Source organism: Ceratotherium simum, chromosome 17 (genome assembly GCF_057802395.1).
Source record: "Ceratotherium simum simum isolate JZ-2026a chromosome 17, ASM5780239v1, whole genome shotgun sequence".
Lineage (NCBI taxonomy): Eukaryota > Metazoa > Chordata > Mammalia > Perissodactyla > Rhinocerotidae > Ceratotherium > Ceratotherium simum.
Genome location: NC_141916.1, coordinates 61,116,154 through 61,128,739, shown reverse-complemented (window position 1 = coordinate 61,128,739; position 12,586 = coordinate 61,116,154). Strand labels below are relative to the sequence as shown.

The 12,586-nt window shown below is 51.6% G+C and overlaps 1 protein-coding gene across 11 annotated transcripts in view; it reads left to right on the top strand.

The window, feature by feature from the left end:
• Positions 1-10,900, top strand: part of MICAL3 (microtubule associated monooxygenase, calponin and LIM domain containing 3) — a 227,867-nt gene extending 216,967 nt beyond the window's left edge. For 9 of the 11 annotated variants that reach the window (XM_087443001.1, XM_087442999.1, XM_087443000.1 and 6 more), the window contains 3 exons: positions 6,999-7,098; positions 7,254-7,327; positions 7,420-10,900. In XM_087443001.1, coding sequence (XP_087299127.1) covers positions 6,999-7,098; positions 7,254-7,327; positions 7,420-7,604 — 359 coding nt within the window. In that variant the 3' untranslated portion in view covers positions 7,605-10,900. Of the gene's footprint in view, positions 1-6,998; positions 7,099-7,253; positions 7,328-7,419 lie in introns of those variants that run through there. The other 2 variants (XR_015555019.1, XR_015555018.1) reach the window with 1 other exon arrangement.
• The last annotated feature ends 1,686 nt before the right edge of the window (positions 10,901-12,586 follow it).

Sequence of the window (12,586 nt, the reverse complement as noted above, 5' to 3'; positions counted from 1 at the left end):
AGCATTCTTTGAAAGTGTAGCTGAAAGGAAAGTCACCTAACCCTGGGGTACTTACGGGGTTTTGTGCATGAAACAAGTTGTGGTATATCCAAGGGAAGGTGTCAGGGGACAGTTTTGAGCCTATAAAAGGATAGTAGGCTGATGTTTGTGAGCTGATTATTTGGAATTTTGTATTTTCATGTGGAAATGCAGTTATAAACGGTGGCTCAGCTCACCATTACCTCAAAGTCTCTAGTGTGCAGTCCTCGGCTGTGATACTCTTGGACATAACCAGTGTTTCCGTGGGGAAATGCAGTGGTCCAGGCTGGGACTTCTGGAATCTAGTCGTCTCCCTAGCAGGCCCCTCTCCATGGTCTGTTGAGCACTGGCTGTAGCGACCTTCCAGCTCTTAAGCCTGTGGTGAGGGCTCCTTTGTCCAGCAAGGGACCTGGGAGCCTGTGTGGTGGAAAGACAGATACTGGGATAAGGCAGACCCCACGGCTGCCTCTCAGCCCCACCAGCTCCCTGGTCGTCCCCTTTCTTTCTATTCAGAAATCCTTGCAACTGGCCCACCAAATGGCTGTCCTGCTGCGGCTGCCCTCATCTTTGCTTCCACCCGGAAAATTGTTCCTTCTTTGGCTCTTAGAGAAAACAGACTGATGTGTGGCTCGTACAGCCCATGGTGCGTCAGAGGTGCTCAGTAAACACTCCCTGTATAATTTATTAATCTCTTACATTGTGCTTCAAATCAACCTATGAGACGAAAACAATGTTTCATTGTTTTGATATAGCACCAATGTGGAAGCCAATGAGTTAAATCTAACCAGGCAGAGGGAATGATTGAACTGGAGATGCAGAGCCTCAAGCCGATGCTGTCGCAGCCCGTGTTGTCCCTGGTGGACATTGCCTATAAAGGGAGCTGGACCTTGGTCTTGGCCCCTGCAGGCTTTATAATCACATCCTCACCTCTCCTTGTGAGACAGGTGCCCGACCCTTCCCTACCACTCAGTCTCAGGGCTGCGGGATCCTGGGATTTTGACGACTAGAAGGACTGAAGTAAGGTTTGTCCACATTTCACATGAACATCCAAGCTCATTGTCTGGAGGGCTGATTGGTTTTTCCCAGCTATCCTGACATTTCATTCCGTTAGCTTACGGGATGGGAGGGGAGGATGCAGTGCTCTGGGGTGGAGTGTCTTGGACAAAGCCTTTATGAGGAAGTAGGAGGAAGATGAAAATTAAAAAGAACAAGTGTAGAGCAGGGAGGGTTGCCACAGGATTGTTTACTTTTCTTACCCTGTCAACTGTTCCACAACCTACTGGGTCCTGGACCAGCCCTGGGACACATGAGAGGCAGGGCCTGGAGCGAGGTCCACGCAGGTCCGGCCAAGTGGTAGTGTGGAGAGCATCCCCAACTTAGGAAGGCAAGACTTGGATTCAGGCCCTAGCTTCACTATGTCCCCAGTCACTGCTCCTCTCTGGGCCTCTCCAGAAGGCTGGGAGGAAGGGATGATGTGGCTGCCCTTCCGGGTCTGGCATTCTGAATGGGGTCTGTGTGTGACTCCTCTTCTTGGAGCTGCTTCTAATAGCTACCATTTGTTAGATTTGCCTAGAGCCTTTGTTGGCCTTTAAAGAGGACAAACTCGTAGTTCAGAACAGGAAAGGAAGATCTGGGTTTTAGTTAAGCTGTGCCACATTTACCATCTTTGAGCCTCAGATCCCTTATTTGAGAATAGAGATGCTGGTGCTTTTCTGGGTAGCCACCCTGGGCCAGTGTAAGAATCCACTGAAATCATAGATGTGAGAGTGTTTTGAAACCGTAAAGCACTGTCCGTGCTTATTTCATGCATCACCCAGAACATGAAGAAACCTGCCTTACTGTCTGGTGATATTCTGCTGCTTTTCAAAACTCAGTGACACATATCACCTGCCCCAGATGTCGAGGTGAGCGTGTGCTACAGGACTGCTGATGGCGGTCACATTGCAAAAGGAACTGCTGCTTGAGGGGAAAAGCTTCAGTTGGCTGCAGTGGAGCCAGGGGAGCTTGCAGATTGTTGAAGGTGGGCGGAGTAGTCCAGGATGAGTGTGTCAACTTGCCGGTAGAGAGCCTCCAACCAGACCCAGATCCTGGGGTCGCTCAGAAGTGACAGCTGGAGCTCAGAGGACACAGAAATGGTTTGAGAGGTGATAAATATGGTGCCCATTACAAAAAGCTCTTACCCTGGCATGAAAAAAATAACATAAAAAAACTTTTATCTGCCGTAAGCTTGACAACATCTTTGCCCTTAGAACTAGTGAACCAAATCATGCATTTCTCACATCTCCAAAAAAGGCAAAGAAATTGCTCTCAAAATCAGTACCTCTGTGCTTTCCTTGCTTGCTCGTTTCAGATTCAAGTCTGGGTGGAACTCCCCTTGTTTGACTGGTTTTTCCCCTCACTTTCTTCCTTTTAAAACAATATTGATTGGTGTTTTTTCCTAATTATAAAAGTAGTATACATTATGGGAATTTTGGTGTGTGCAGAAAAGTCTAAGGAAGAAAGTGTCAGCTCACCCAGCTCCTTCCAGAGAGGCTGCTGGCCGTGGCACGTGCTGCCTTCGGCCTGTGTGAGGAGAATGCCTTTTCTTTTTTAACACTTGCTTTACCTGATGCCCCTTTTCTAGTTTCATTTCCTAATTTCTGTTCTGAATATTCTGTTATCTCATCCTGTCTTCTGTGTTGGAAAGAGTGTGTAAGGATGTGGTCTACATAATGGAGTTAAAACCTGTTCTGTGATGTCCAGAAAGTAGAAACACGTTTTTAAATATACAGGCAGGTACATCCTTACATATTTTGGGTGTGTATTGGTTGTGTATCATGTCACTGTCCCTTGCTAATGTATATGGGCACAGATCCACTCTGCATCATGGCCTGTTTGCGTGTAACATCAGTCCCAGGAAGCGGCAGAGACTGTTCATTGACACTATTTCATGGGATCTGTCCTGGTATTCTGAGCACCAACATACACTCTACACTTTGAATGTAGGTCAGCTATAAAGTAGAGTGTTTTTTAGGAAGGGAACCCTTCTCCCCCACCCCTGCGCATCAGCTGGTCATGGTCATGTCTGTTTGGAACAGTGGGTATAATCAGCATTTCACACACACGCATACACACAGTCTCTGGCTTTCGTTGTGGAGTTTTACCAAATGTCAGCTTTGCTGTGCACAGAGCACAATGGAGAACACTGTGAAGGCTTAAAAGAAAGAGAAACGTGGTGCCTGCATTTGTTCAGTTGCAGAGCAGAAGGGCCTCTCCACCAGCAGCTTGTCTATTTGGCGTTTCTGGTGACTAAGACAAGCCTGTTTCTTAAACTCTGTTCTAATCTGTGAAACCACCTGCTTACCCCACCCTGCATTCCCCGAGGCCCTTCTTCCCAGGCCCGTGTCTCCTGTGTGTGCCCCTGTGGTTCTGTGATGGTCCCTTGCTGGGCTCCTCTCCCTCTTCCTTGATGCACCATCAGGTCTCCCTGAGTCTTAGAGATGTCTCTCTCGCACTGTCTTCTCTCAGGTGCCCCGTCCACGACTCTTAGAGCATTGTTACTGTGAGTTTTTGGCATGTCCCGTCAGCTCACGCCTTTTCGTCTTACAGTCCAAAGTGTGACAGCCCTGCCCCAGCTGTGGCATTGGATCCCTCCACAGAGGTGGGAGGGGCAGAAGAAAAGGAGGGGGTTGGCTCTCCCTGGCACAGGGGGGTAGTGGTACGGAATGGTGGGAGTCGCCTCTGTGTGGATACGTTTCCCCCAACATGTCTTGTCTCAGGATTCAAAGCATTGCAGATGTCAGAGCCTTGGAGCCCATCACAAGATTAGGTGCTGCCTGCGTAGACTCAGCTTCTTTCTGTGGGCGTGGTACTCTGGTGGTCACAGACCCCTTTTCACCCCTTAGACTATCCAAGGTTAGTTTTACCTGGAGCACATGTGTCTATGGTGACATCTTAGAGTATTTTACACAGGTTTGGTTGGTGACCCTAGATTGTCACCTGTAAACCTGGCAGCAGTATTGGCCTCATATTTAATATGGTCAGTTCCACACAAGTGGACAGACCTGTCCAGGGCTTTGGGCATTTTTGAGGAGGGAGCCCAAAGGCCACCGTGAGGTAATGCCCAGAGGAAGGAGGAGCAGCCCCACCTCAGCCGCCCGCCCACCCGCCGCTAAGAGGGAGCGCCTCTTCTCAGCCCCGCCGGCGCCGGGGCTGCTCCCCGCAGCTTCCATGTGGGAAAGGCCTTAACACATTCGTAGACTTTGTTTCCCTTGTTTCTGCTTTTCCACTTCTTGTATTTTCTCTTTTCCTCCTGTTGTTCCTTTCTCACTTTTTATGCTTTTTGTCCTTTGCTTGTTTTTTGTTTCGCCTTCTCCCTGTCCCTCTCCACTTCCACACTCCTCCTCCTCCTCCTTTTGCTCTTTCTCTGTCTCCTCCTCTTCCTCTTCCTGGTTTGGTCCTTTGTGAAGTTGAGCCCAGTGGCGGAACTCCGCGGCGTAGACCTCTCTCCTTCTGCCCTTGCTGTGTCCAGGAAGGTAACGTAACCCTGAGCCCTCCCTACTGCCTCTCGGGTCATAGCGACACCAGTCAAACAGGGACCCAAACCCAGCTATTTCTCGTTCTTTCTCTGACACTTGATAGCCCTGTTAAAAAATTCGACGAGTATGTGGCAGTTTCTTACAAGGTACAGTATCCCTTTGACTGTCTCAGGGGAGGACTGGGGTGGGGGTGAAGCCAGAGAGCTTTCAGGCTGCGGCAGAGCGAGCGCCCCACGATGTTGTGGCACCATTCGTGGTTGGGCCTTTCAGCCTCCAGTCCAGCAGATAGAGGGGCCAGGGACACAGGTTAGGAGCCTCCTGCCTGTGCAGCAGCAATTTGTATTGGCGGAGTCGAGGAATACTGTCCTTACAAAGACTGGTCTACACAAATGCCCTGAGCTCTTTTCCAAAACAACCACTAAGAGCAAACTTCTCTACCCTGTGTCTTGCCGAATTTGTGTGTTTTTCAAGTTTGTCTGATTTGAAGTCTGTTGTGGTGATCAGATTGTCATTGAGAAGGCATGTGGGAGGGGAGGGGGTGTGGCCCTGACTAACCCTTGCTAACCTCTTACTCTGCTCTCCATGGTGCTCATGTGACTGTCACACCCCACCGCGTACTTTGCTCATTGGCTGCGAACAGTCTCTCCCATAGCTCATGAGTGGTGTTTGGATGTCTCCCTGTGGGTTGTTTTGTTCTTGCACATAGGGAGGTGGGAAGGAGGGAGGGACTCCCAGTGCATTCACAGCTTGCCGCACTGGACAGCTTGCATGCCTCCGGGCTCCATCCTCCATGGCCATGTGGGCACACTGTGCAGAGACGCTCAGAAAGGAATGCATGGAACTGAGCTGTAGGCTGCTTTAAAAGCCAAAGAACCGAGTCTACTCGTTTGGGTGAGGAGAGCTTTGGTCCCCGGACACTCCGGCGTGCAATTCGCAGTAGCAGGCTCTAGCGGTCAGGAGGGAGCTTCCACCCTTCAGAGGAGGACTCAGGGATAGGAGCACAGCCCCAGAGCACAGCTGCACGTGCATTGGGACACGGCACACACACTAATTCCCTGCTTGTGTGAAAACGATTCATTTCTGCCTCTCCAGAGTGTGGCCCCGTTGAAAGACTAACTGGCTTGGGCCTTGTGTGTGTCAAGCAAACAACGATACAGAGAGAGAGTTGTCTTTGAGCAGAGCGCAGGGAAGTCAGGTGGGAGATGCAGGAGAGCAGTGAGGAAGGGGCTTGATCCAGGAGAGTTGCTCCCCGAGGGTGTTTGCACATGTTTCTGGGTTTGGTCTTTACCGGGATGATGCATCCCATCAAGCACCTCGTGAGAAGGAAGGTGTTCTGAACGATCTCCCAGCCTAGCGCCTCCTTACCTGGGGCCCAGGGACGGCCTTCAGGAAGTCCATGAACAACCTGAAGTTCTATATTAAATTGTTGGATGTGTGCAGATGCATTTTTCTAGGAGGGGAGTCTCTGGCTTTCCTGAGAGTCTCAAAATGGTTTGTAATCCAAAAATATTGAAGAACCACTGACATAGTCTGTCTTTTGCCTTTAGGCAGGACCATACCGTTGCCATGAGCTTCTTTGTGCTCCAAGGAAAAGGAGTTTACTCCCTCCTTGGATAGTTGGTTCCTTGGGAAGTTCTTCCTTCCATCCTCCTGCAGTTAAGCCCAGCAGGGTCAGGCGCCCTGGAGATTGAGATACCGGTCTCGTGTTGGTCCAGGGCAGCCTGAGCTGGCAGGAGGCACGAGCCCCAGAAACTGCTGCTGGCCTCAGATTGGAGCCGGGAGTGGCAGCCTTAGTTAGTCTCTAGGGTCTGCTGGTGTTTCTCTGCCCTTGGTGAGAAACCTGATAGTCATCCTGGGATGTACTGCATGTGCCATACAGAATTCATTGGGAGAGTATCTGTGAGAAAGCCTGATAGGCCACAAGTTGAGAAAAGGGATCTTATCCCCCTGGTTGGGATATAAAGAAATGGTGAGGCATCAGTACCAGTGGCCTGGAGTGGGCACCAGCCCAGGAAAGAGCTGAGATGACGAGTGTAACTGAAAAGGAAGGCTAAGTGTAGTGGATAAATTCACATTTGCCTCACTCATTAGACTAATTTCCTCGAGGCAGACCTAGTACATAGCAAGTACTAAATAAATATTTAAATGGATGAAAAAAAGAAAAAAGGAAGGCAAAGCACTTGAAATATACCAAAAGAAAACCGTTGAGCAGCAGAGGCCCAAACAAGCCGTGACCAGGTTCCTGAGGGAGAGGGCCGGGCCTGAGAGGTGGATGGGAAGCGCAGACTGGCTGGGCCCTGGTAGGCGTGGTGCCCTGGCTGTAGGCTCACTTGGGGCCTGGCCTGGGAGTGTTCCGGCAGCATCCTGCTCGGCTCTCTTTGCACATTTGCCCCAGTGTGATGACTCCCGCCGGCGGGGTAGACACAGACAGTCCCTACACCTGACCGCCCTCTCTCTTGGCAGGAATGGGCAAGAAGGATGACCCCAAGCTGATGCAGGAGTGGTTCAAGCTGGTGCAAGAGAAAAATGCCATGGTGCGCTACGAGTCGGAGCTGATGATTTTGTGAGTGGCCTTAGGTTGGGGACCCAGCTAAGGGGGGGACATTAGCTCAGTGCCTGTCAGAGCAGGAGCACAGCTTCTTCCTAATTTAGAAGATGAGGAGATCTGGTCCCCAAGTCACTGTTGCTTATCTCCCCCCTCCTCCCCTGCAATACCAGTGCCCGGGAGCTGGAACTGGAAGACCGGCAGAGCCGCCTGCAGCAGGAGCTCCGGGAGCGGATGGCAGTGGAAGGTGAGAGGGGCATGGAGGTGAGGTGCACGGGAAGGCTGGGGTGGGCCAGTTGCTCCTGGCCCTATAGACCTAATGCCTTTGGGTATGCCCAGATCACCTGAAGACCGAGGAGGAGTTGTCAGAGGAGAAGAAGATCCTGAATGAGATGCTGGATGTGGTGGAGCAGAGAGATGCCCTCGTGGCCCTGCTAGAGGAGCAGCGGCTCCGGGAAAAAGAGGAGGACAAGGACCTGGAGGCCGTCATGCTGTCAAAGGGCTTCAGCCTGAACTGGTCCTGAGTTCCTGCCCACACTCTGGCCGGCTGGTCTGCGGCGTCTGCCTGACCTGGGCTGGGTTCTCCTAAAGCACCCAGATCCGAGAGTTGAGAAGGCCTGGCACCTCCAGGAGTTTGCACTCAAATGTCCGTGTGCCTCTTGAAAATCAAGTCAAGCGTCTGTGCTGTTGGGGACCCCAGGTGAGGATGATTACCTGAGGGGGCTCAGCCTCCTTGGAAGAGGCCCACCCTGACTTCCTGCTCCAGAGAGACAGAACCTGGAGCGTTTGATGTATGATGTGGGAAAAGGAAACACCTGCACGCTCCCTGAGGACGCGCGGAGGCTGGTGCCCCTTCTTCCACAGGCACGTTTGATAAGAGAAGGAGGCGGCTCCCTCTGTCAGAACCACAGCCAAGAGTGCATCTCCATGAAGCGGATGGGCAGCTGTCTTCCTCATGCTCCCTGAAGCACCACCAAAGATACGAAGACACCCCAGGAAAGCAAGATGTGAACCAAGACTGGGAGGAGGAATAGCCAGTCAGGGCAATACCCACCCCAGCATCACAGGGGAAGCCGAGGGTGGGCCGGCTCCAAAATTAATTATGCAAGTAAGGAGGACCCCGGAGGGGTCTGCTCCCAGCCCCCAAACCACACACTGGACCCCAAGTGGCCAAATGCCCAGGCCTCTCGGGCTGTGGCCTGAGGCCTGTGGATTGCTGCCTTTTGCTTTAGCTCACAACCATTTGACACTGGAAAATGCTGACTTGGGGAAAAGGAGTGAGGCCTGCTTTTCAAGCCCCCAGTTGACAGGCATTGCCACTGTTCTGCGCTTCACCTTGGGGCAGGAGATGATCTTTTCCTTGCGTTTTTCCTGTGTTTGCACTTGAAATGAAGCTGACAACCCGGCAAGATGCTCAGCTGCTTCAGACTCTTTTTGTCAATTAACTTATTTTTTTAATACTTGAAAAGCAACTTCATTTTTATATCTTTACTAGAGACACTGATCACTTGGCACCTGGTGCAGGAATGACGGAGGTGTCCCTGCTGCGCCCCACACAGTCCCACCCCACACTGGCTGAGCTTGTCACATTCGTCTGTTTATTAGCCTTCTTCACAGAGTCACTGGCTGGTGGGCACCAGAGAGCAGCTGCAGCCCTCCTGCGGGTCCTTGCTCACAGCTCTTTGTCTCCTCCTGTACTCTGCATCCGACCCCTCTTCCTTCACCTGGCACCCTGCTTGCGCTCTGGCGCCGACCCTTATGTCTGCACCATCCACTTGTCAGGGATACATTTCAGCACTGTTTGAGGCCAGGCCAAAAGGCACAGATGCCGCTCGTCTCTCCCTGTTGGGATCTTGGCTCTGTATAACCCATTTTTCTCTCAGTTTTGGTGCCAGAGTGTAACCTCCCACAACACATTTACTAAAGAAAGTTTGGGGGTAAGCCCTCTTCCAGGCCAGCTGAGACCGTGTAGGTGGGACCTTGTAAACTGTCTGGCTGATGAGAATTCCCTCAGCCCAGCCTCAGCTCCAGCCGGAGAGAAGTGCATGTGTGGCAGCATGTATTGGGTTTAGGTTGGTCTCTCACAAACAGATAACAGCTCCAGCCTGAGCCTCCCCTGTACCCACGTCTGCATGGGAAGGTAAGGGATGATAAGCACCTGGTAACTGGCTCCTTGAGCCTAACTCTGCTTATTTCTCATGGTTCAGCCAGAGACTGGCTGTGTACAGCTCATAGAACCACTGTCGGAGAAAATCCGGTTGGGCAGTGCTTGTCCATCCACAGAATTAGCACACAGCCCAGGAAGGATTGCCAGCAGTGCCAGGCCAATCTGGAAAGGTTCGCCAGCCAGTGCCTGACGGAGAGGGGCCAGTGTAGAGAGAACAGCAGCCTGGCAGTTCTTCAGGGCGGCCTGAGGGCAGGACAGATCAGGCACCGTGCTGACCTTGGGGCTTCCATGGGGAACCACGCCGTGCCTCAGCTTGAACATTCATTCTCACCACAGAGGGTCAAAGAACCTGTCTTATTCTTCACTTTGTCCAAAAGCTGCCATCACTCTCCTGTGGAAATCCAGATGTGCTGCTAGCAACCGTCACAGCTCCAACTTTACTACATGTTTTCTGATGAGGCAGTCTCCATTTTTTATTCTTATAAAGGGGGAGAGGAGGGTGTTCTAGATTCCATCTTTAAACCCCAACCTTCCAATAAAATTGGACTTGGGACAGGACCTTCATCGCCCTTGTGGCCGTGTCCCTAAGCCTCTCCACCTCTCGAATGCCACCATGGCTGGCCAAGCCCCAGGAGAGCTGCCTCCATCCCTTATAGCTCCTGCTAACCCTGGAACAAGGAGGAGTGTGCAGGGGCTGGTAAGGGTGCGGCGTATGCTCTGAGTGGCCTCGGGTGGCAGGAGCGCCAGATGTTACTGTCTGCCCCTTGCTGCCAGCCAGCACTGGTCAGGCTTGAACACTCCTGCATCCTTCCGAAGCACACACTGCTGCTGCAGCTACTAGAAAGCAGCTGAAGATGTTGCAGAGAAGCTTCAAAAATCCACAAGCCTGCAAAATATTCCCCAGCTCTCCACTTCCAACAGTGTTAGAGCTTCGGGTTCTAGCAGAGCACTTTTTTTTTAAAGCTCCCATTTTGTAACCACTAGTTTGCATTTTATTTTAATACCCGGGTGACATGCTGCATGAAATGTTTTCCAGCTCTGGAAATGCATGCAGCTCAAGGCAGATCTTCCTGAGAGTGAAACCCCCTTGAAGGCAGGGGAGCGAGAAATGTATCTGTCTTTTTCTGAAGCGCCAGAGTCTTAAGTGAGCCAGACACGCGGCCAGGACAGTGGGCTGCCAGGTTCTGCAACACTGGAGGAAGGCAGAGGCACCCCTGGCCTGAGTTTGAGGGTCACCAGCAACTCCGTGTGTGTTCTGACCCTGCTCCGAGGACATCTCTGGGCCTCTGCCCCCCAGAGCCATCCTCCAGCTGCTTTCAACCAGCAATGATAGACTGTTCTTTATCCTCTCAAAAGAGAAGAAATTTTTCAGTGGGGCAAAAAGTGGAGTGAGTTTAAAGAAAAAAATTTTAAAGGTGGTAACAACTGAGCTACAAAGGGAAATGGGCCATTTTATGCGCAATAAAAGTTTTTAAAAGAAATACAGATTGTATTTATTAAGTCATTTTACTGGACTTGGCAGCGAGCCAGGATGCATTTCTGCGTCCACAACCCGCCTGTTTCAGGTAGGTGGTGTCCGTGCGGGTCATGATGTGTCTAGCGAATGTGTGGGTGAGTACAAGGTTGTCTAAAGAATACAGCTTTTTTAATTTTTTTAAAGATTTTATTTATTTATTTATTTTCCCCCCAAAGCCCCAGTAGATAGTTGCATGTCACAGCTGCATATCCCTCCAGCTGCTGTATGTGGGACACGGCCCCAGCATGGCCCGAGAAGCGGTGCGTCGGTGCGCGCCCGGGATCCAAACCCGGGCCGCCAGCAGCGGAGCGCGCGCACTTAACCGCTAAGCCACAGGGCCAGCCCCAGAATACAACTTTTTTTTAGTTTGTGCTTTTTTTAGGCCTCCATCTTATCCTGGCTCAGCCATCGACTGCTGTCACTTGAGGAGATGTCTGAAGCAACCTGGGGTGGTAAGAAACTGCTCTTCGGGCCGGCCCAGTGGCGTAGCGGTTAAGTGCGCATGCTCCACTTCGGCAACCGGGGTTCGCGGGTTTGGATCCTGGGCGCGGACCGACACACCACTCCTCAAGCCATGCTGTGGCGGTGTCCCACATAAAACAGAGGAGGACTGGCATAGATGTTAGCTCAGCGACAATCTTCCTCACCAAAAAAAAAAAAACTGCGCTTCAAAACCACGTCCCAGTACCCTCTTGAAGAGAAGGAGCATATTCTTTGACATAGGGATCTTCCCAGTCAGAGTGACCCTGTGGCCCTGGCGACCCTCCTCACAGTGCTGCCTCCAGGCCCGCGTGGCACTGCCCTTTGACACAGGTGCCCTGGGAGTCTGCGGCCTCCAGGCCTACCTTGCTCAGATGTGTCGATGTCCCTGAAGCACATTCAGTGCATGGGGTCCTGGAGAGAGCTGACGTCACCCTTCTTTAGACTGGAGTCTTCCCCAAGAGATTGAAGGGGGGCCGGCCCCCGTGGCTTAGCAGTTAAGTGCACACGCTCCGCTGCTGGCGGCCCGGGTTTGGATCCCTGGCGTGCACCGACGCACCGCTTCTCCGGCCATGCTGAGGCCACGTCCCACGTGCAGCAACTAGAAGGATGTGCAGCTATGACATACAACTGTCTACTGGGGCTTTGGGGGAAAAAAATAAAAAATAAATAAAATTAAAAAAAAAAAGATTGAAGGGAATAATCCTGACCAACTCTTCTCTCTTTGCTACAAGAAGCCTCTTCAGCTGCTTTTCCAAATGGAGGCACATTCCAGCTCTTCCCCTCCCTTGATGTGTTGACCCATTAGGAGTACAGCCGACTTCGTCATAACCCACAGAGCTAATCCCAAAGGCACGATGCTTCCCTCTGGAGCAGTAACACTGACAGCAGGGAGAGAAAAAATGGCAATAAATGGGTGGAGGTGAGCCTTGCCCGGGTCACTGCCATGGAAGCGGGTTCCCAGAGCCTTTCAGCTATATTGCCAGCTATTCCAGAAGGAGTTGACACAAACGTGGACATCTCAGGTAGAAAACAGAACCAGCTCAACTGGATATACTGTGGCTCAGATTCCTAAAGGGCAGGATGGATTATGGCGTGCCTGTCGGGAAAGACGGTGGAGTTTGCTGGTCACCTGTGCTGGTCCCAATCACCTTTTGTTCCTCAAAGGAACTCACTTCGATTAGAGCTGGAAACAAGAGGATTTGGCTGCAGTTCACAGCGACCCCAGGTGGTAGGAATGATGATTGTTGTTTTAGGCAGGCCACCAGAAAGGAGGGCTGCCCCCGCCCAGTGTGAGTGCCACCTCAGATTCATGGACCCCCTTCCTTCCAAAGAACCACCAT